Source organism: Sus scrofa, chromosome 15 (genome assembly GCF_054392235.1).
Source record: "Sus scrofa isolate SSC_HxYL_T2T_F1_AM1 chromosome 15, Sscrofa_HxYL_maternal_Yorkshire_Landrace_v2.0, whole genome shotgun sequence".
Lineage (NCBI taxonomy): Eukaryota > Metazoa > Chordata > Mammalia > Artiodactyla > Suidae > Sus > Sus scrofa.
Window position 1 is genome coordinate 102,902,357 of NC_139397.1, and position 24,131 is coordinate 102,926,487.

The window sequence follows — 24,131 nt, forward strand, 5'->3', positions numbered from 1 at the left end:
CTCTGCACTTGAGTTCTGTTAGCCATAAAATGTACATGATTATAATACCATATACATAATGAATTTGCGGTGGGATCAAATGGGATAATGTGTGTAAAACATCAGTAAGCACCTAATGGATAATACTAAGAATGCAGAAATTGCTTATAAGCACACAATCTTGCAAGTAATATGTGCTCAATACCAGGTAATCATTTTTTTATCATTTTATGATAAATACATGGAATGAATGTGGTTGGAGTTGTTTTTGATAAACATGTGATTGTCTAAATGATGCAAAAATTTTCTTGAGTTCTTCATTTTAGGGTGCCCTGGGCCAATTATCTCACTCATTTCAACAGGTAGAAATTTGGTTTATTTTAATTTTAAGTCAGAAAGTTTCAACAGCAACAAAAATTGTGATATTTGGTGTTGTGAATAAGTGTTCTTTAAGTGCAACTTCACTTTATACATGTGTTTATTCATTATGTCTAAGTCCATTTAAAATCGTGTTTTATTTTAGGTGGGATAAGAAAAAATTCTACTTAAAGAACTCTTGAGATTTCTTTTGTAAAACAAATCATCCTTTTGTAATCAGGATCATTCTATAATTGATCTGTTTTTTAAATTTGGATGTTTGTACTCCCAAGTACTGAAACTCTGTTTGAAAGTACTGGCTGCAATGCTTCTTATAAACACTGTCTATTGCATGAAGCCTTCTTCAAGCAGTTTTACTGATAATGAAAATATAGGTCAGAAGTCAGAAAATACATGCATTATGTTTTAATCCGCATATAGAAACATAATTAGAAAATTAAAAAGAAGAAAATTACTTCTGCAGATTTTGTTTAAAATGTTACCTCACAAGTCTACACACCAGTTTTTTTTTTTTAATCTAATAAATGTTCCTCTTGGCAGAAACAGCAGAAGGAGAAAGTGCAAAGGACATAGGAAGCGAAAAATAACTTTCAACGCCTGCTGCAGCCCCTCTGGATTATCCTAGAAGCAGATGGGCAGGCAGCTTTGGACTGTGACTCCGCAGCCTCACTAGAGCAGGAGGGACACTCAGGTCGCCACCACAAGTGACACCAATCGAACACATCGAGAAAACCACTGCTTTTAAGGAAGGAGGAAATATCAGCTTTCTCTCCAATTAAGTCTTATTTTACCACTCTGAGTGAATAATAAAGCTAGCTTTAAATAGCTACGATGACAAAACTCTCAGCGAGAATAACGTAATCTTCGGCTGACAGGAAGGAGAAACAGCATCCAATCGGAGCCTGTTTCTCAATGGCCAACCAAATTTCCCCTTACATTGCAGCACTGGGAAAACCTGAGCTGAACCCCTCCGCCGTCCGGCTAGTGGCTACTACTGTTACCTTTAGGGCAGTGTGCCTCTGAGGCAGTATTTGTTACCCTAATACTAGGGGACCAGTAGTTCAGCCCTTCACTGTGCTGGCTGGCTTTGTTTATATCTGTTCCTCGCCGCTGCTCATGTAATGCACTCCCTTAACCAGGAAATTAAAGCATTCTCCCGGAATAATCTCAGGAAGCAATGCACCAGGGTGACAACGCTAACTGGAAAGAAAATTATAGAAACTTGGAAAGATTCCAGAATTCATGTTGTGGAAGAAGTAGAGCCCAGCAGTGGGGGAGGTTGTGGTTTTGTGCAGGATCTTAGCTTGGACCTGCAAGTTGGCGTTATTAAGCCATGGTTGCTCCTAGGTGAGTATATTGATTTCCACTAAGTCATTGAGTTCTTTTAATCATTCTATTTTCTCGCTTTTCTCCCTAACATGTAATAGTCTGTGCTATCAACTAAACAGCCGGAAAACTGAAATGTTTCCTTTTTTGGCTGTGAAACTTCCACTAGCTAGCTAGGAATGTTTCTGCTCCGCTGTATGCAGCAGAAGCATAGATTCTGGTAGCTCAGAGCACCTGGTATTTGAATTTTAGAAAAGCTTTCTTTCTTTCTAACTTCTCTGGGAGATGACACATTGATGTGGTGTTTTCTTAGATAATGAAAGGATATGGCCTTGAAAGATCACAGAGCGCATGTCTCCTGTGGTCACATCTGTTCCGGTGTCTGTTTTTGGAGTGTTAAGGAAAGGGTGGCCTGTTATTTTATAGCTGTGAGTCTGATGGTTTATGGTTTCTTTTATTATGGAAAATAGCGATTCCCCATACAAAGCATAATCCGCAAATAACAAATGAAGCACAGCTATAATACAGACTTGTTATCTTGGCAAGAGTGTGAACATGGTATTCTTTAAAAAATAGTGAATAATATTTTCAAGTAGGTTTGAATTATTTTTCACTTATGAATAGATAAATTAAGACTTGGAAAGATTAATGATATATCAGTATTTATGCAACCAAGCCACTCTTAAGTAAAAAGAATACAACTGAGAATCAGAAATAGCCAGGTATTATGTGAAATGCACACAGCATCCCACTCCTTTTAAAACCTCTGTGAAGTAGGGATCATCAGCTCCATTTTACAGATGGCAGCTGGACTTAAGATTGGTTAAGTACCTTGAACGAGCTCAAGTCTGATAGACTGCTGCTCTCCATCGTTACATAGACTGCCTCAGAGAGTCCAGGCTTTCAGCCCTGCTCTACCTTTAAAGAGATGAGCTAGTGGTGCAAGTCATTTACGCTTTCTGGTGCTCCAAAAAACCATCTGTAAAGCTAAGTAATAGCATCTACCTATCTTATAGGGTTGTCCTGAAGTTGTTGCCAAAGTTTTTTAAAAAATCAATTGCAATATAAATGAGTTATTATTAATTATATTATATGAATTAATACACGCTTTGTCTTTAAATTCACCAGATACAGATCTTCAGTTAGTTTCTGCAGCCCAGTGAAAAATTATATGGATCCTTTAGCTAATCTGGTAGATTCACCCAGAATATGCACACTATTTTTAGGAAAGAAAGTATGTCCATGCACATTTTTCGGTCATTTGCCTTCCATTGTAGTAATAATGCTTTAAAATAATTATGGTAGGATTTTAAATCATTCACCCTTTCATAGTCTTCATGAACTTCGCTTGTTATTTTTTTATCTAGACTTACCCAAAGTGAGCTGATCAAGGTAGTGTTGGAACCTTTCCAGGATCTTGAGAGAGTATTGGGAGGGATTTCTGAAACTAGGCCTTATATGTCTTCTCTCTGGACCAGGAAATGGGATATTTTCATCAGGTACAACCTCTTTTCTTCTGAAAAGTAGATGGACCTTTTTCTTCCCAGTTACAAGTGACTTATTCCCAAGGGACCTTTGGATGATTACATCTAAAGTTCTTTTGCATGAATGATGCAGGGGTTGTTTCTAGGTTGCTTCAAAGAGCTTCCTTCACCTCTTCAGAGCAACACAGCTCCCACCTAGCACTACATGAAATTAACTGTTGTTTTTGGTGGAGAATAAATTCACCCAAGCTTCTGCATTTCAAAAATCTTATATAGGCTCTTGAACTATCTAACAGGTTGATGAAAGATCTTAGTAAGTAATTTTTTGCTCTAGGTTTTGAAAAAGTCACTAGGAATTTTACAGAAAAAGTCACTAGGAATTTTCTTGAATCCAACTTAATTTGTCAAAGTGGAAAGTTCCATTTATCTTGGGTAATTATACTTACTACTTACTATATCCATCCTATAAAGAAGTCCTAAGTGGTCTCATTTTGAGATCATCTCTTCAATTCTAGGTAAAAATCTTGGAATCCTTTATAATGTTGTAGAGGATTTCCAGATCTAGAAGCCTAATCTTTTTAGGAGGCAGATAATACATTAAATTTGTAAAGCTCTTTATTTTGTAAAATTCTTTCACAAATGCTATTATACCTCACCCTTATTGTAATTTATGCTTATATTTCCATCCATTTATGAATGTTCACTCTTACAAATTTTTTCAAATAAAACATTTCTCTGTGAAATGTCATTTATTTCCTTTTTCAGTAATGTAATAATATCTTTTTGGTTTGTTTCAGTAATAATTTTTTTGTGGTTTGTTTTTGTGATTTGTAAATTAAGATATGCTACATCAGGGAGTTTCCTTGTGGTGCAGCAGGTTAAAGATCCTGTATTGTCATTGCAGTGGCTTGGGTTGATGCTCTGGCTCGGATTTGATCCCTGGCCAGGGAAATTCCACATGCCTTGGGTGTAGCAAAAAAAAAAAAAAAAAAAAAAAAAAAAGACATACTAAGTCAGAATTTATGCAATATTTGTTATTTTCATAAAAAAAGATCTCTTGGAAAATAGAAACGGGATTCCAGCGATCTTACATAACTTATTTTTGAGATACATATATTATGACTGCAAAACATTTAACTTGTTAGAAGTCCCAACTCCAATAGCATGTAATATACTTTCTAAATCAGTTACCACATCCATAATATTTCCATAGTAATGTTGGGCAAGGTAATTAGTGCTTTGTAAGTATCAATGTAAACTATAACTGTAAATTATTATTATGAAACTTCTTTAGTTGTAGTCCTATTCATCAGTTTCTTTTTTTGTTATTTAAAAAATTATGCGGTTAAGATTGATTTGCTATTCAGATCTATGAAGTTTAACATAAGTATGGGTTCATGTTGCCAATGTTAAAATCATAAAATTCATATTTATTTTAAAATATCAATTAAGATAGTTTATAGAAGGATAACATTCTACTTTTTCAAAACAAAGATCTAAGTAACACATTGTTATAACACTACAGTGTTATAGTTTATCTAAGTAATACATGTTTATTTCCTTTAATGATGTGTTTTTCCAGTAAAAGTTTAACCCGACTACAACACAAAGCAACCATTTAAAATTGGAGAAAAGCTGATGTTTATATCTAGAATTTAGAGAGACTTAGCATGAACTGAATACTACCAAGTATTAGATGAAACGCTCAAGCCAATTACCTGAAGTCCATTTGTGCTAACTAAAATTATTCCCTAGACTATTAACACTTATATAATTTTCTTATTGTTTGAAAAGGCAGAGCATAAAAGTTGCTTTTGATTTCGAGAATACTAAATCTGTATCAATATATTCATATTTTGGAAGTCATTTTCAAAATACAGCAGCCAACTCTGGAATAAAACTGATCTATCCTGTTTGGTGTGTGTGTGCGTGTGTGTGTGTGTGTGTGTGTGTTTAATAGAAATGATGAAGGTATCCAGTTTTGATAAATATAATAATGACAATTTAGGGTAAAAGAGAATTTCATTCATGCATGTTTCGTTTTTTTTTGCAATTTTAAAAATAGGCAGAGTAGGATTATTATTTAAAAGATAACATGCATATGAACCACCAAATTTCAGTTAACTTATTTGAACCTATTTCCCCCTCCTGGAGATGAATAGGACTTCCTACCGAAAACTGAGAAATTATGAAGTATTTCAAATGTGTAAAAAATTATAGACTACACTATAACAGACAATTACATATCCACCATACAGCTTTAACATATGTTAATATTTTGACAGGCTAACTTTTAAGTGGAATAAAGTCGAATGTAGACTCAGTAAGGAACCTGTGAATTTCATATTACCAAGAGAATATTGGCTAACAGCATACTGGCTGGCCTTCTTTCTACCTAAAATCACTTTATAGAAGCTGGCAGATTTCCCAGATAAGTGAGGTGAGAAAAACATGGTTCATAATGGAACCTAATTCAGGAATGTAAAACACTTGAAATATTTAAATAATAAATGCCCTATTTTTTTTCAGTTACGTAACTTACTTTAATAGTTATTCTTCTGTATAAACTTGCTTATTAACTAGAATCATTTTCCAGGTGTGGGAGACCTGGAAATCCAACTTTGACAGGAAGAAACTGGTAAAGGGTACAGCCCTAGTGGTACACGGAACGTGGGTGGAATTTAGAGACCAGCAGCACTTGCTCTAAGTTACTGGGTGTTCCCAGAACAGCTGGCACTAATTTGTTTTGTGGGTGTCTTTTTAAAACTTCCCTTTCAAAAAGAAATAGGTATTTATTGTAAAGGTACAAATGAGCATAAAGAAAATCACCTATAATCCTACTTTTAACGTTTTGTCTGTATACTTCTCGTTCATTGCTAAGCATGTGCATAGGTTTTGTCTTTACAAAAACAGCTGATGATACTTTGAAACCTGCTTTTATCCCCTAATACAGTGAGAATATATTTCCATGTCATAAATATTCTTCTACATTCTTTATTTCTAAGGGCTGTACTATATTTCACTAAATAATTGTACTATCTTTAATATGATCCAACTCCTATTATTGACTTTGGTTGGTTTTTTTTGTGTGTATTTTTTTTAATTACAAAAAATACTGTGATGAACATCCTGATAGCTCATCTTTGCAATATCCAGGACTTTTAGACAAAACTCCTAGAAGTGGGATTTCAGTGTCTAAGAGTATATATAAGATGAATATTTTGTGATGAATATTCCTGAATTAGCTTTCAGAAAGTTAGACTAAGCTTCTCCCAGTGGTATTACTTAAAATAAATGGATAACTAACAGAATTTTTGTAAATATTAGAGAGTCAGGATGATTATTTTTACGTTCAAGGTGGTGTGATTTATTTCTTATAGGGTCGCAAGATGCTGCTCATGATCTGGATACACTGAAAAAGCACAAGGTAAAAAAGAAATACTTCAGGTCTGGCATAGTGTATAGGAAGTTTTTATTATTTATTTATTTTTTATTTTTTGTCTTTTTTTTGCTATTTCTTGGGCGACTCCTGCGGCATATGGAGGTTCCCAGGCTAGGGGTCGAATCGGAGCCCCAGCCATCGGCCTACGCCAGAGCCACAGCAACGCAGGATCCGAGCCGCATCTGCAACCTACACCACAGCTCACGGCAACGCTGGATCCTTAACCCACTGAGCAAGGCCAGGTTCCGAACCCGCAACCTCAAGGTTCCCAGTCGGATTCGTTAACCACTGCGCCACGACGGGAACTCCGTTTTTATTATTTATTTATTTATTTATTTATTTATTTTAGGGCCTCACAGGGGGCATATGAAAGTTCCCAGGCTAGGGGTTGAATTGGAGCTGCAGCTGCTGGCCAATGCCACAGCCACAGCAATGCCAACCAGATTCGAGATCTTTTGGCAACCTACACCACACCTTACAGCAACACTGAATTCTTAACCCATTGGTTCAAACCCACATCTTCATGGATACTTATTGCGTTCATTACCACTGAGCCACAATGGGGGCTCCAGGAAGTATTTTAATTGTTACATTTATTTAGGAAAAAACTGTATTGGTCCATTTCAAAGTAGAATTGGTAAGATTTGGCTATCATTTTAATAAAGTTGCAATATTATTGCACTTAATTCAAATACGTGAATTTGTAATCCATCTTTTCAGTTTTATATTCTCTCAGTCTCCTTTCACATATCTTCATGAACCTGACTTTGGAGGCACATCTTCCTGCCTCTGCTTATATAGTTCCTCTTCTCTTCCTGTCCAATATTTATCTGTGCCTTGTGTCCCAACTCACATACCCCATCTTCCCCATTGCCATCTTCTCCCACCTTCCCCCACTCAACTGATGCCATTTATTACTTCAATATTTACTGAAAAAAATTCACCATGTACTGTTTTGTCAAGCACCAGTTCAGGGTCATGGAATTTCTATGATTTGAGGATTGCAAGAGGTCCTCCTTTTTAAAATTAAAACTTTTTTTTTGCTTTTTATGGCTGCACGTATGGAAGTTCCCAGGCCAGGGGTCGAATTGGAACTGCAGCTGCCGGCCTTCACCACAGCCACAGCAACCCAGGATCTGACTTACACCACAGCTTGTGGCAACTCAGGACCCCAACCCACTAAGCAGGGCAGGGATTGAACCTGCGTCCTCGTGGATACAAGTCAGATTCCTTACCACTGAGCCACTGCAAAAACTCCAAGAGGTCCTTTATTTTCCCTTTTGTTTTCTTTTTCTTTTTTTAAATCATTTTGGCTCCCCCATACCATGTGGAGTTCCTGGTCCAGGGATCAGTTCCAAGCTGGGGGCTGATAGATAAAAAGAAAATGGAAAGATCAAGGATTTGATGGTTCTGGTGAGGTGCAGGAGGCATACCTGAGAAAGCTGGAAAGATGACAGTGGAATGCCTGATTTAATGGTATCAGGGCTGGAGCAGTTCTGGGCTTTGGTCTTTTAAGAGTGTGGCTGAAGGGGATGGTGATAAAGGTCATTGGCAATGAGGTAGTCAGGGGCCTCTTAAACCCAAGTAGAAATTGATGTCACTTAGGATAATGGTAGCAACTGGAGAAGGAGTCAGAAAACTGAGGATCAAGTGCCCAAGGAATGACCTTGTGTAAACCTTGAAGAGCAAAGATTTTTACTGGAATGTGGAAAAGAAGTGATTTGAAAGAGACAGGGAGTAGCCAAGAGAATGCAACCCTGCTTCTCAACCATGACGTAAATTGGATACTAGGTCTCTTCCTAGATATAGAAGAGGGAGACATGAACAAGCAATAACATCTTTGCTCTTAAAATATACTTTCAGATGAGAATAAATTCTCTGAAAAAATTAAAACAAGGCAATGAGAAAAGTAGCAGGGGGCAGGCCTCTCTGAGGGAATAGTATTTCAACTGAGACCCTATGGCAGAGTCAGCCATGCTGATATCAGGGAAAGTGCACTTCAGGCTGAGAGAATAGCAAATGCAGAGGCTCTTGGGGAGACAAGTTCAGTAAAGTGTTCCTCCCTTCAGGTCCCACCACACTATGTTCTTTTCCAATAGCTCCTAACACCTCTGCTTTGTATTATTACTGTCAGTAAACACACTCCCCTTTCTCTATCATTCAGCAAACTTCTAGAGGATTAGAGACCCTGTCCTACTTATCTTTCATCCTACAGCTCTTAGAAAAAATTTTGATTGAATCGTGATTGATAATTTTATGTGATAAACATTTGCAGTTAATTTCTCCAAGGAAATAACTGTTCACCAATTCATTAACTAATTTGATATGTTTACTTCACAGTGTACTTATTTGTGTTTAAACTGGACTCTCCTTGTTTTGCTATAATAATAACTGCCTGACAGTAAGAGATAATGGTGGAATTGCATAAGGATATGAGCATGTCTGTATTTCCTAATAGGAACCCTCTTAGATCAATATTTCAACATAAGTAGAACCAATTTTAGAGTCTTGCTTACATGAATAAAGTAATGTTTCTCAGAGGAAAACTGAAAGTTAGAAAAACTAATGAATTTTTTCATTGGCGTGTTTTATTTATATTTTTATTAATTATTTTTAAATTTATTTATTTAATTTTTTTTTGTCTTTTTGCTTTTTCTAGGGCCACACCCATGACATATGGAGGTTCCCAGGCTAGGGGTCAAATCGGAGCTAGAGCCGACAGCCTGCACCACAGCCACAGCAATGCAGGATTTGAGCCACATCTGCAATCTACACCACAGCTCATGGCAACGAAAGATCCTTAACCCATTGAGCAAGGCCAGGGATCAAATCCACAACCACATGGTTCCTAGTCGGATCCGTTAACCACTGAGCCACGGTGGGAACTCCCATTGGCATGTTTTATAATCTAGTTCCTCTTATGAAAAACTGGTTCAAATTCAGTTTCATCCTGGTGATGTGAACCAAGCCGCTGTTTAAAAGATCATTCTCTGTACATATGACCCTGATAGATGCCTTGAAGAAGCAGAAGTAAGCTGGGGAGCTGAATAGAGGGTTTCTAGAAAAATTTAAGGATGCTACAAGACAAAATTATTGATTTAAATACATGGCAAAGGAGTTCCCTTCATGGCACAGTGGAAACAAATCCAACTAGGAACCATGAGGTTGCAGGTTCGATCCCTGGCCTCACTCAGTGGGTTAAGGATCTGACATTGCCGTGAACTGTAGTGTAGGTCGCAGACACAGCTCCAGTTCTGCTTTGCTGTGGCTATGGTGTAGGCCAGCAGCTGTAGGTCCGATTGGACTCCAACCTGGAAACCTCCATATGCCATGGGTGCAGCCCTATAAAGCAAAAAAAAAAAAAAAAAAAAATACATGGCACATTTCAAAGGGCTATCTTAGAATTTAAGTGCAATAACTAATAGAAATTATCTTATGGAGGATCAGTTCAGAAATTTCTAAAAGAATTTCATTTTAATGTTTAAATACAGTATTAATGGTTGCTTTATTAGTAAGGTACTCATTGAGTGCTTAGTATAAGCACAACTAAGCACAAAAGAGAATAGAAAACTAAGTGTAACATAAAATGTTCCAAGTTATTTACTGCAGCATTGTTTATAATAACAAATTATTGAAACCAACCCACATTTCCTTCAGTAGGGAATTGGTTAAATGAATATTATACCCACATAACAGAATACTCTATAGTTTTCAAAAAAGAAACATAAACAAGAGTTTCTAAATACTTTTTTTTCAGGATAAAAATGAGAACTTTTATTTTTTATTTTTTTATTACTCAATGAATTTTATTGCATTCATAGTTGTACAGCAGTTATCACAACCCAATTTTATGGCCTTTCTATCCCAAACCGTCAGTGCATCCCCGCACCACTCAACCTGTCTCATTTGGAAACCACAAAGTCTGTGAGTCAGTATCTGTTCTGCAAAGAAAGTCATTGTGTCCTTTTTTTAGATTCCATATGTAAGTGATAGCATTTGATCTTGGTGTCTCATTGTCTAACTGACTTCACTTAGCATGATAATTTCTAGGTCCATCCATGTTGCCGCAAATACCATTATTTCTTTCCTTTTAATGGCTAAGTAATATTCTATTGTGTATATGTACCTCATCTTCTTTTATCCACTCCTCTGTCAATAGGCATTTAGGTTGTTTCCATGTCTTGGCTGTTGTATATAGTGCTGCAATGAACATTGGAGTACATTTGTCTTTTTGAGTCATGGTTTTCTCTGGATAGATGCCCAGGAGTGGGATTGCTGGACCAAATGGTGATTCTATTTTAGTTTTCTGAGGAATCTCCATACTGCTTTCCACAGTGGTTGCACCAATTTACGATCCCACCCACAGTGTGCTAGTGTTCCTTTTTCTCCATACCCTTTCCAGCACTTATTGTTTGTAGACATTTTGACGATGGCCATTCTGGCTGGTGTAAGGTGGTACCTCAGAGAGGTTTTGATTTGCATTTCTCTAGTAATTAGTGAGTTGAACATCTTTTCATGTGTTTTTTGGCCATCTGTATGTCTTTGGAGAATTGTCAGTTTAGATCTTTGCCCATTTTTTTGATGGGATAAGTGTCTCTAAATACTGAAATGAAAAGATCTCCAGGACATTTTTAAATGGGGGAAAAAACCTAAAAGTGTTGCCTTTGTGTAAGAAAAGGAGTACACAAAATATTTGCAAAAAGATGTTGTAAAAGAATATATGAGAGGAGTTCCCATCGTGGCGCAGTGGTTAACAAATCCGACTAGGAACCATGAGGTTGTGGGTTCGGTCCCTGGCCTTGCTCAGTGGGTTGACGATCTGGCGTTACCGTGAGCTGTGGTGTAGGTTGCAGATGCGGCTCGGATCCTGCATTGCTGTGGCTCTGGCGTAGGCTGGTGGCTGCAGCTCTGATTCGACCCCTAGCCTGGGAACCTCCATATGCTGCGGGAGCAGCCCAAGAAATAGCAAAAAGACCAAAAAAAAAAAAAAAAAAAAAAAAAAAGAATATATGAGAAACCAAAAATGGTGGTTACCCTATTGGCATAAGAAACTGGAGAGGAGAGGGACAGGGTCAGAGGAAGACTTTTTAACATTTCTTTTAAAATAATGTTTTGATTTTTGGACCAGTTCAAAAAATAATTTTTTGATAATGCCTACATATGAGGATTAAGTGAGATGATATATATGCTTGGAACATACTAAGTACAAAATAAAGGGGATATTCTTATTATCCCTTTTATAAAGGGCATCCCAAGGTCAATCATTGTTAGATCCTCTCTAACTGCATTTTGGAAAGTATGATTTATTCCTAGACAGGTTTTAGGCTGAGTCCCCATCACCACCACCACCACGACCTGTGACCTGTGGCTCAGTACAGTTCTTTTCAATCAGGACCATTCAATTGATACACATATAAATTGCATTTCCAAACAGCTAAACTACATAGATACTAGGTAGTTTAATAATCTACAATATCTGTAAAGCACCTTTACCTTTCAACAGGCTTTCCCAAGATTCTTATTTCTGTAATTCTGTGATGTATAGGGAAACAATATAGATATAGGTATATTCTATAAGTGGTTGGACCTAATTTTTGGTCATTAGGGAATGTGGAGTGTATAGTTTTTTTTTTTTTTTCTTCAGGGCCGCACTCATGGGATATGGAAGTTCCTAGGCTAGGGGTCGAATTGGAGCTACACCTGCAGGCCTGCGCTACAGCCCCCGTAATGCAGGATCCAAGCTGTGTCTGAGAACCACACCACAGCTCAGCTCATGGCAATGCCAGATCCCCTGACCCATTGAGTGAGGTCAGGGATTGAGCCTGCATCCTCATGAATATTAGTTGGGTTTGTTACCGCTGAGCCACAATGGGAACTCCTAGAGTATAGTTCTAGAGACAAGGTAAACACATGAATATTATAAAACATTGGAATATTATGTTATTAAGGGCATAATCATATCATCGTGGTCAGAAGTACTTAGTGAGAGAGTAATGTAACGTAGTCAGGTAGGACTTCACTGGGAAAAGCAGAGGACATTGCAGACTATCTTCTAAAAAGCTTCTCCCATCTCCTTTCTAGTTAAGATTGTCTCATGAGTAGATTTGAGTTTTTCTTCTGTTGTCTTCTTTCCATAAGGCATTTAGGTTAGTAAATGGCCTATGGCCCTCTCTGCATAAGGCCTAGTTCTCTGAGTGTCTTAATCAATACTCTTTTGCTTATGAGCCACAGAAACCTGAACAAGGAAAAAGAATGTGTATGATGTCTTAGGCCTGCATCAAGGGAAAAGAATGGCCATGTCAGGGAATAGAAGGCCATCTAGGACTTATGGCCTCTCTCTGCACATCTGCTTTGCTCTTCCCATTTGGGAGCAGGCATCTTTTAGCTTTTCTGAGCATTTAATAGAAAATGACTTTTTTTTTTTTTTTTTGGTCTATTTAGGGCCGCACCGTTGGTAGGGTTCAAATCTGAGCTGCAGCTGCCAGCCTCTGCCACAGCCACAGCAACATGGGATCCAGGCTGCATCCAAGACCTATGCCACACCTTGCAGCAACATGGAATCCTTAACACACTGAGCAAGTCAGGGATAGAACCCATATCTTTATGGATGCTCGTTGGGTTGATAACCTGCTGAGCCACAATGGGAACTCCAGAAAATGACTTTCTTAAAGCTCTCAAGTTTGTGGATCATTCTACTGTCTAACAAACCTATTTTTAAAAATTTCTTGAGTTAATCTGATCAGCTAGGCTTAAGTCAGGTGTCCACCTGAATCCAATTAGCTGTGTTGAAGGAAGGAATGGGACACTTCTAGAGCCATACCTGTGATGGTAATGGGGGCAAAAGAGGCAAGACTGAGCAAATACTCTAAAATACATATGAAATACAAGAAAGTACTAAGATCAAGCAAAACCTAAGACCCATCCTAAGAGAGAATACACACAGTGAGAAGCATGTCCTGATAAGAAATAGGGACTCAGGTTTCTGATCCTTTTAGCCTTTCGATTCTCTTAGCGGACTTGCCACATGGCTCCTTGCCTGTGCTTGGTGGACCCTAAGAAAGGGGCTGGAATGAAAAGATGGAGGAGGAGGTTGCTTATGTGTAGCATTTAAAAGGAAACCTTTCATGACCATCCTAATTTCATCCATTCTAATTCATCAGAATTTCTGGGTTTGAGATCCTATGACTTTTAAAAAAGGCTTAGGCTTACTAGGTGGTTCTAATGTGCAGGCACACTTGAGAACCATTGTACTTAGAATATGAAAGGAAAATAGGGAAATAATTATGTAAAGGGAGGTTGTGTGCTGCTGATGCATTTCCCTAACTTAAGTTGTATGTTTTTGTTTGAGCCTGTGGCATATGGAAGTTTCTGGGCCAGGGATCCAATTTGCACCATAGCAGTTACCCAAGCTGCTGCAGTGACAACACTGGATCCTTAACCCACTGTGACATAGGACAGCTTTATTTATTTATTTATTTAGTTTTTTTTTGTTTTTTTTAGGGCCGCACCTGTGGCATATAGAGGTTCCCAGGCTAGAGGTCAATAGGAACTCTAGTCACCGGCCCTATACCACAGCCACAGCAACCCAGGATCCGAGCCACATCTGCGACCTATACCACAGCTCATGGCAATGTCGGATCCTTAGCCCACTGAGCGAGGCCAGGGATCAAACCTGTGTCCTCATGGATCCAAGTTGCATTTGTTAACCGCTGAGCCACGACGGGAACTCCCGACACAGGACAACTTTAAAATACACATATTTTTTTCTTTTTTTTTTGATAGTGCATAAGTTCCCTTCCCGGGCCAGGGATCACACCTGTGCCACAGCTGTAACCCAAGCCACAGCATTGACATCATGGGATCCTTAACCCACTGATCCACAAGGGCACTCCTTAATTTTTTACAGGAACATTCATTGATTTATTCAAAAATATTTTAAGTACTTTCTATGCTGAGAACACTGCTCACTCCCTGTGCTTAGTTATTAATAGTGAGTAAGCAAAACATAGTCCCTACCCTCATGGAGTTTCTAGCAGTAAAGGAGACAGTCTCTAAGTCTTAAGGGCTAAATAGGGCAAGTAGAGAGTGCCCAGGAGTATAGAGAAATAGCACTTTTGATAAGGGATGAGGTAGTCAGAAAAGGCTTCCTAAAGAAAATGTTATTCAAGTGAGTCATGCTTAAATTGTTTATTCTTTTTTGGGGGGGTGGGGCACCTACGCCACAGCCACAGCAACGTGGGATCCGAGCCGCATCTGTGACCTACACCACAGCTCATGGCAATGCCGGATCCTTAACCCACTGAGCAAGGCCAGGGATGGAACCCACAAACTCATGGTTCCTAGTCTGATTCGTCAACCACCAAGCCAAGACAGGAACTCCAAATTGTTTATTCTTGTTACAGATCTCGACATCTCAATCCTTGTTTAATTAACCTAATTCATGAAAAATTTTTAAAAATCATCTCTTTTTTCTCTTTAAGGTGACTCATATTCTCAATGTTGCATATGGAGTTGAAAATGCTTTCCTCAATGACTTTATATATAAGAGTATTTCTATACTGGATCTGCCTGAAACCAATATCCTATCTTATTTTCCAGAATGTTTTAAATTTATTGAACAAGCAAAAATGAAGGTAAGTTTTATTTTGATCCACTGTTCTTCACAAGCAGAAATTTAAAGATATGGGTCCATTATCCAGTCTTTATTTTCTCTGTAGCAAATACACAGATAACCTTTATGAAATTTCCCCTTCAACAATATTTCATTAATTCCTACAATTATTTAGTTCTACAATTTCTCTTTTTTTCAATGAGATATTTATTTTAAGCTTTAATTTCTCATCTTCCTATACATTCCTAAGAAATGATAAGGTTAAAAATTTTTCATTTACTGAATTTTCCTGTGTATATATGTATTTAGATTTCCTTTGATGGTTTATAACCACCTGCCCTCTGACCAGTTTGCAAGGTAATCAGGTGGACTATGGGACAGAGGCTACTCTAGTCCTACTAGTGTATTTACAAAGATTAATATGCATTCATATTTGTGGCCAAGGTAGGCATTGTGAATCTACATTTTTTTTTTTTTTTTGTCTTTTGTCTTTTGTTGTTGTTGTTGTTGCTATTTCTTGGGCCGCTCCTGCGGCATATGGAGGTTCCCAGGCTAGGGGTTGAATCGGAGCTGTAGCCACCGGCCTACGCCAGAGGCACAGCAACGCAGGATCTGAGCCGCGTCTGCAACCTACACCACAGCTCACGGCAACGCCGGATCGTTAACCCACTGAGCAAGGGCAGGGACCGAACCCGCAACCTCATGGTTCCTAGTCGGATTCGTTAACCACTGCGCCACGATGGGAACTCCTGAATCTACATTTTTAACAATAGAATTATAGGGCACTCTAAGGGCTAAATACGTATTGCTTTACTGAGACTGTATGAAAATGCTGATCTGAAGCTGTCCCCTGGTTCTCTGACTTTAGAAGACCAGCACATAATACAATACATAAGTCTTGGTACTGGATCCAAGTCAATACTTTCTGACAGGCAGAGCTTCTAGGTTGGCTGTTAACAATAACTATACCTGGAAATCACATCATTTTTAGTCTGTAAATAATTCTTACAAAACTTATGTGAGAGAATAGATGGAAACATAGAAGCACTTACAGAGAAAAGTTAACCATCCTGGAGCACTCAACAAATAATGACAGTTAATATTAGAATCCAGTTTAATTAAATTCTAATGATCTCTCTTCTACCTTATCTCTTCCCCTTTCTCCCTCCCTCTCTCTTCCTTTCTTTCATTTAATAATATTTATTGAGTGTCTTATGTACCCAGAACTGTTCTAGACACCTTCCTCTAGATTACCAGGAAAATATAAAAGTATTCAATCTTACTTAATAGCAGATACTTGGATGAAAGAAAAGGAAGATGCTTTCTAATTCAAAGCCTAATATTGGCCAGTCTGTTCTCTTGTGAAAAGTTTTTATAGACTCTAGATTGTCACATTTCAGCGTGCCAGCTAATAGTGTTAAAAATAAAAGTGATAATGCTTCTGTGTTAGTTGCTTTTCCAAGGAGATGTAGAATATGTCTAGCCATCTATAAAGGAAAAATATAGGCAGCATCCATATTCATATTAGAAGATAATGTACATGCTGCAAGTAAAAAGTGAAAGGTGTAATCATTAATTAAAATGGCCCTTAGGAGCAGTTCCTCAGAACTGTCTGAGAAGCTGTCTCCTGAAGTATAGTCCTCAGTAAGGTCCCCAAATAAAAACTTAACTTGCCTAAAAAAGAAAAGAAAAAAGCTCTTAGCTGGTGTTTCCTGAAAAACAGAACCTGAGGCAAGGATTAAGAGTTGATTCTTCATCTGAGAGAAGGAATCCCTCCACAGTGAGAGTGAGAAGAAAGGGAAGTGATTTAGGAAAGAAGGAGAAGTAAAGTGAGATAATGTGTTTACTTGCTGAGCACAACTTCATAATGAGCTGACAGCAAAATATCTGGGTGCTCAGCAGGGTGGTACCTAAGATATCCCCAGGCAGGGAGTTCAAATAAACTGTACCTCAATAAAGATATTGGGAGGGAGGGCAGAGAGAAAATGTATCTGCCTGACTGTTAGCTCCTATTTCCTATTGGTCAAAATTTACCCACAGAGAGGTAACTAGCCCCCACAGTTCCAGGCACTCTGCTCCTCAGCAGCCACTTTGAAGCTAAACCCGATGCCTGTGCTGTGACTTGCCATCCAAGCTCAGAAGCAGCAAGAGAATTCAGAACCCAGGGTGTAACTGTCTATTCACAGCCTGCCATGAGGAAAAGCCAGGCGTTCTTAGGCAAGCAAAACTCAGTGGGCCTCAGGGAGGCGGTCAGCCAAAGGGCTGGGAGCTGAGTAGAGCAAGCTGAATGCCCATGAGGCGACTACACCAAGAGAATCTGAGGAGTTACATAAAATGTTTCTGCTAAAAGCTATATTAGAATTCTGAAATGTGTTCTAATTTATCAAACCTTATGTTCTATACTGGAATTTTAGCCTCAGCCAATATTTCCTTACTCTCAAAACTCTTTATTGTTTTGATTAATACGTTTAATTTTAGCAATAAAATTCTTGAATTTTCTTCATTGATTTTTTTCTAGAACAGTCTCATCATGATTTTGCCTATTGTATATGTAAATATTAAATAATTATTCAATGAATTAAGTGTTTCAAAACTACCTTTTTAGGCCCTAGTTTGTTTTTATCTTTTTACATGTAGCTGTCAAATGGAATGCCTTCCATTTTCCTCTGTCATTCCTCATTTCCCTCTGTACTTATAAAACCCTCTTTATTTGGTTTCTGTGTCCTTCCTCTGTCTCTGCCTAGGGCATTACTTGTCAGGTTTATGCTCAAAGGGACAGATATACACATGTGAGGGAAGTAGTAAGGTAACCTCAAAAGTTCTTCTAGGAACATTTTCTTGGCCCCCTTTTTTATGTGCAAAAGGTTTTATTTGTTAGTATGAAAATGTGTATTTGGTATTCCATGTTTACTTATTTATAAGATGTGATTTTAAAAATGTGATATAATTTATAACATTGTAGAAACATTGGAAAATATAGAAAAGTAAAAATTAAGACCATCCATTTCCACTATATAGATATAACCACTGTTAGCATTTTAATATATTTTTTATGTGTCAGAAGGCTCATTTTAAAAAATATCTGAACTTGGCTCAGTTAATCTGTCAAAAAATCTGAAGTACTTATTCTGAAAAGATGCTAGGGATGTATTTTTGTTGCACTCAAGGAGTATGCAGGCTAATTGAAAGGTTATTCATAACAACATGAGAACAAAGCAAGCTATGTAAAATAGAAATACTATTAAATAATTTCTACCTGCCCATAGAAAAATGCTGATTTTATTTTATTTTTTAAGTATTTGGCCACATCCGGGCATGTGGAAGTTCTAGGGTCAGAACCTGTGCCTTTGTAGAGACAACGCCATGTGGTTATACTGTACGCCACATGGAAAATCCAAATGATTTGATTTTTTTTTTTAAGGGAATGTTTTTTCAGAAATGTAGAATAAAATTGATTTATTTGCTTGGCAAACATTTATGGAATACCTACTATGTGTCAACAATTGCACTAAGTACAGCAGGTGTACAAAGATGGCTAAGGTATTCCTCCTGTCCTCATCTCCCTCAGAGAGAGGCAGGCTTCTTAGAACAGAAGCTAAAATTAGCTGGACCAAGGAGAGAGCAGAGACCTTTCAAGTGGAGGAAACAGCAAACGCAAAAGAAAAACTTGCTTCATAAATTATTTAATTGTCACTACTTTGAGTTCTGGAAAGGGGATATGAAGCTAATAGTTTCTTTGGAAAACTTTTAAGGACAGTATGATACCTAAGGAATAATAGCAGGTAAATAGGTAAATTCAAAGGCTATAGAAGCCAACAAAAAATAGCTATTACATGAAGAATGTAAGAGGGAATTAAATACTAATATTATTAAACATCAGCTAAAACTGGATGCACAGTGTGTAAGACTGAAAATAAAGCTAGTTTCATTTTCAAAAGCATTATGCGTGGATGATAAAATAGAGATAACTAATAGGCAATCAGGAAACATTAAAAATGACACTGAAGGGTGTTTTATTAAGCTTATGATTACAAGTTTCTTTGGAATATTTAATTTGTTTTGAGTTAAAGGAAGTTCATTAATAGTTTTTATTGGCAATAGGATTTTAAAGTATCTTAAATCTTATATAAAAAAAGGGCTATTACAGAGTTCATTTGTGGCACAGGGTGTTAAAGATCAGGTGTCACTGCAGCAGCTCAAGTTGTTGCTGTGGCGTGGATTCAATCCTGGGCCCATGAAGTTCCACATGGCCCGAGTGTGGCAAAAAAAAAAAGGCTATTATGCAAAATAAGTAAAGTTCTATATCCTTATGGTGAATATTTGTGTTTTGCTTTTCTTGTAAAGAGACAGTTATTATCTGGAAATGACACAAAAATATATGAATACATATAGACAATTCAAAGTGTGTTTTGTTATGAGAATTTTCAAAATATTAACTAATTTTCTTGTGAATCATCTGTCTTTCTTGAAATGAGATGCACTTGCAAATTTGTTACAATAGATTTAGGAAAGGAATTTTTGCAACAAATTTATGACTCAGAAAACTGTCTTATAAAAGTAAAATAATGCGAGTTCCTACTGTGCACACTGGGTTAAGAATCCTGCTGCAGCAGCTAGGGTCACTGGGGAGGTGTGGATTCTACCCCTAGCCCGGTACAGTAGGTTAAAGGATCTGGCCTTGCTGCAGCTGTGGTGTAGGTTGCAGCTACAGATTAGATTTATTCCCTGGCCTAGGAACTTCCATATATGGTGGGTATAGCCATTAAAAAGGAAAAAAAAAAGTAAAATTATGCAATAAGCCATAAATGTATTATTAATGTGTGCTTTGGGCAGAGAGTTTTCACTTGTAAGTTGTTTTACCCTTCCCCTGTTCCCATCTTTCTTCTGTTGTAAGAAGAGAAGAATCAGGAAATGAAGTAACTGAAATGTCTACTTCTATAGGACTCACTGTTTACTATATTTCATTTAGATCATTAACTTTTTAAAGGCCCAAGATAAACCAACCATATCAATGTTGATCCATCAGATCTATCGCATTCATTATTAATGAAATATTACCCCATCTGCATTGGTCTTGCACTGTGTTTCTTTTTACTTATAAAGTATCATTTGCAAGCTACCTGAAACGTTTTTCATTTATCAACCTCATGCAGGTGTCTAATTACCTTTTCCATGTCACATTGTCATGAGCTATTTGTATCATCATTTTACTATGTCTTAAGTTTAGCTATGTTTTAAGTCACTTCCTTCCAGAATAAAATATATCTTTTTATTATTTTACACTGAGATTTCTAAGCCAGTGACACTAGTTTCTTTATGGGACTACTATACCTACAATGTTCGCAGCTTCTGTTTAGTTTATGATTATGGTTTTATTTATATTTCCACATATATTTCCTGTGACATATGGTTTTTCTCTTCTTTATAGATATGTGACTAGTAAGTTACTAGACTTTTATGTGTATGTCATCAAAGCTTTTATATGTCATCAAAGCATTTTAGTCCTGGAAGGTAGGAAGAGAAGGTGTTGGTTAATTGCTCGATTTTTCCATTCATTCCCTACAATGAATTGTATTTTGATGATGAATAAACTGAATCAAATAAATTGATGAAATGAATATCTTCATTTTATAATTTAAGTAGTATAAGAATGTATGATTGATTTAGTAATCTTTCTTAAATGAATAATGATAATGATTTTTTGTTTGATTTTATTATAGGGTGGAGTGGTTCTTGTTCATTGTAATGCAGGAGTTTCCAGGGCTGCTGCAATTATAATAGGCTTCCTAATGAATTCTGAAGAAATCTCATTTACCAGTGCTTTTTCTTTGGTGAAAAATGCAAGGCCTTCCATATGTCCAAATGCTGGTTTTGTGGAGCAGCTTTGTACATATCAAGGAGGCAAAGAAAGCAGTAAGTGTGACAAAATACAGAAATTAGAAGAAACAACCGCTCCTGAGTTGTGTTCTAGCAGATGATGGACAACTGTCATTTCTGAGTTAGTCTCTATAGTTACCTTTCCCCCTTTTTGGAGAGTAAACTAACATAAGCCTCTTTTTCTCTTGCTTTTTTCAAGTGGAAATAGAGGTCATTTGATTGTCCTGAGCTAGAGTATAAATAAAATTTTCAATTATATCATGTTTTCATTAGTATTGTATCATGTGATTAAATGCTTCTTTGATTTACTAAGGGAAAAAAACAATGTTATTACCAATAATTGATTTTTGTGGAAATAAGAGTTTTAAATTTAAAATCTATATTAAAGCATGGAAAGATTAAACTAGTTGATTAAAACTTTTGGTATTTTTCTATTCTACCAACTGTTTCCATGAAGAAAAAATCTGGAAGTGCTACTTGACTTACTATTTCAGAGGGAGGTAAATTACTTTATAAAGGATTTAAGATTAAAAAACAATACCTTAGTATGAGATCTCTAGTTCCAACTATAATAGATAAAATAAAAATCATTAAATAAAAAATAAAGCAATACCTTAAACCTCCCAAAAGAGGTAACCCAAATCTGAAGTTTTACACAATACTTATGTACTGGTTACAATACTCATAAAATGTTTATGTACCTGTATGAAAATGTACCAACTTTTCATTTTGATTTTTTAATTTTATTCCCTATGTTTATTTTGAAAGATTTTATATAGCTGTTCTCTTTTACATTATTGTGAGCTGATGGTTCTGTAATTAGGTGATCTAGTCTCTTACATGGTATGCTTTTTATCCTGGGTTCCTAGCATTCTGTTTTTGTGTCCCGTGTCATAATTTTCTGATCTGCTTGGATCTGTGGGAAAGTGTTTTACACTGAAAAATCATTTTTAAAATGTGGTTTGATTAATGGTCTCTTTTCTAGCTTGGTATTCTACCAGGGAGCATATTTTTAAGAAAGACAATTTATGGTTTTGTAAGATATTTTAAATACTTTTTTAGAAAGCCTAAAATCATTATAATTTTATTTCTAGCCAGAGGCTTTGAATAGTTTCTTTTTTTTTCTTAAGTCTCTATATTGGCAAGGCTGAACTCCGTACATTATGAATTTGCTTAAAGATATTCTTTGAATTATTCAGAGTAAAATATACTTAAAATTAATTATAGTGATTAAGATAGAATTTATTTGATAGCTTTCAAATAGGCTTTCATGACTTGGAAAATATCATTGCCCTCTAGATTTTATTAAGAAAGTCCTGAGCTCTTCTTAAATACACGTTACACACATCTGTACATTTGAGAAAGCTGGGCTTTCTTATGCTGTCAGAAGCAAAAAGTAGAAATGATAAATGCAAATTATGTTTCAAGATTGCTTATAGCCTGACAAGATGCCATCTTATGCAAAGCTGTGAACTTTGCTTCTGTTAAGAAGCAGCATAAATGTATTCAACCTACAATGAGCTATTTGAAGCCTAACAAGGCAGATAACATCCTCTTAAATGTGAGATTTGTATATAATATTGTCTTTATGGTCAACATTGCTGAGGGTTTGCTGGGTAAACCTTTTCTATTCACATGAAAACGTTTAAATGCATTTTCTTTTGCTATTTCTACTTAGTTTTCAGCCATTATATGCTGTGAACATGAAGCCTTAAATAGTACTTATTCCTTATGGATAGTGTAGTATTTTTCATCAGTGGTTTTTATGCTTAGTTGTTGCCTATAGTGGTCTGGTTATGGTGCAAACACACATCTTCTGCATCAGCTGTAGAAGTGCTTTGAACATCAATTTTGATTTCTCTTAAATAGTAGTAGTTTGCTATATCTAAAGTCAAAAAAGGTAATTCAGTATTTTCAACTAGGAGTACTATGTAAGGCAATGATGGGTCATATATATAGCTTGTTTATTGGGCTTTCCATGGATATGTCACTCTGTCATACCTAGTTATTCATAAAAAGGAACTTTATCATTGTGATTCTCTGTCTCATGTATTATAAATTTAAAAACCATGGATACCAAATATAGATCTGTTTTGAGGGAATGGAAAAAATATTTCAAGGAGTTTTTGCCTCTATTTTAAAATAGATTTCCCTACCATTTTTTAAGAATAAGAAGAAATGGAAATATCATTTGTTTTTAAACATTGAAAAGAAATATAGACCCCTACTAGCCTGTGGCATGAGGAAGTTCCCTGGGCCAGGCTAGAATTGGAACTCCAGCATTGACAATGATGGATCCTCAACTGCTAGGCCATCAGGGAACTCCAAAATAAATTATTTCATATGGTTTACAAAGCTAGTGTAATTTTTAAACATGCCTAATTTTTCCTTATCTGGTAGCCTAGTAATTCTGTCAGCGAAGTCTTTCTTTATCTGCCATTTCATAAACAAAAACTGTCTCTGGTGTATCCCTATTATAAGTGCCCTCAACAAAAAGTTCCCTACATTTTCCCCAAAATTGGCATACATCTTGTTATGTATAATTTATAGCATTCTCCCTTTCTCCTTTAAAAAAATCTTGTCTCGGGAGTTCCCTTCGTGGCTCAGTGGTTAATGAACCCAACTAGGATCTATGAGGACTTAGATTTGATCCCTGGCCTCGCTCAGTGGGTTAAGGATCCTGCATTGCCATGAGCTGTGGTATAGGTAGCAGATGTGGCTCAAATCCTGCATTGCTGTGGCTGTGGTGTAGGCCAGCAGCTGTAGCTCCAATTCGACCCTTAGCCTGGGAACTTCCATATGCCACGGACGCAGCCCTAAAAGCAAAAAAAAAAAAAAAAAACAAAAAACAAAAAAACACCGAAAACCAAAAAAATTTTTTTTGTGTGTAATTATTGCCTTTCTTCAGTTTTATGACACTTTCACAGCATGTTTTAATATTTTGCTTTGGAGATAACATTAGCTGTTTTTCTCAGTTTTTTTTTTTTGTTTTTTTTTTTTGTTTTTTTGTCTTTTTGCCATTTCTTGGGCCGCT

At 36.7% G+C, this 24,131-nt stretch overlaps 1 protein-coding gene across 4 annotated transcripts in view; it reads left to right on the forward strand.

Annotated features, from left to right (window-relative positions):
• The first annotated feature begins 1,301 nt into the window (after positions 1-1,301).
• The window catches only part of DUSP19 (dual specificity phosphatase 19), a 29,731-nt gene continuing 6,901 nt past the window's right edge, over positions 1,302-24,131 (forward strand). For 3 of the 4 annotated variants that reach the window (XM_085000039.1, XM_021074751.2, XM_021074752.2), the window contains exons 1-4: positions 1,302-1,704; positions 6,548-6,594; positions 15,090-15,242; positions 20,941-21,133. In XM_085000039.1, the coding sequence (XP_084856165.1) occupies positions 1,479-1,704; positions 6,548-6,594; positions 15,090-15,242; positions 20,941-21,133 (619 nt within the window). In that variant the 5' untranslated portion in view covers positions 1,302-1,478. Of the gene's footprint in view, positions 1,705-6,547; positions 6,595-15,089; positions 15,243-20,940; positions 23,134-24,131 lie in introns of those variants that run through there. The other variant, XM_003133527.6, reaches the window with a different exon arrangement.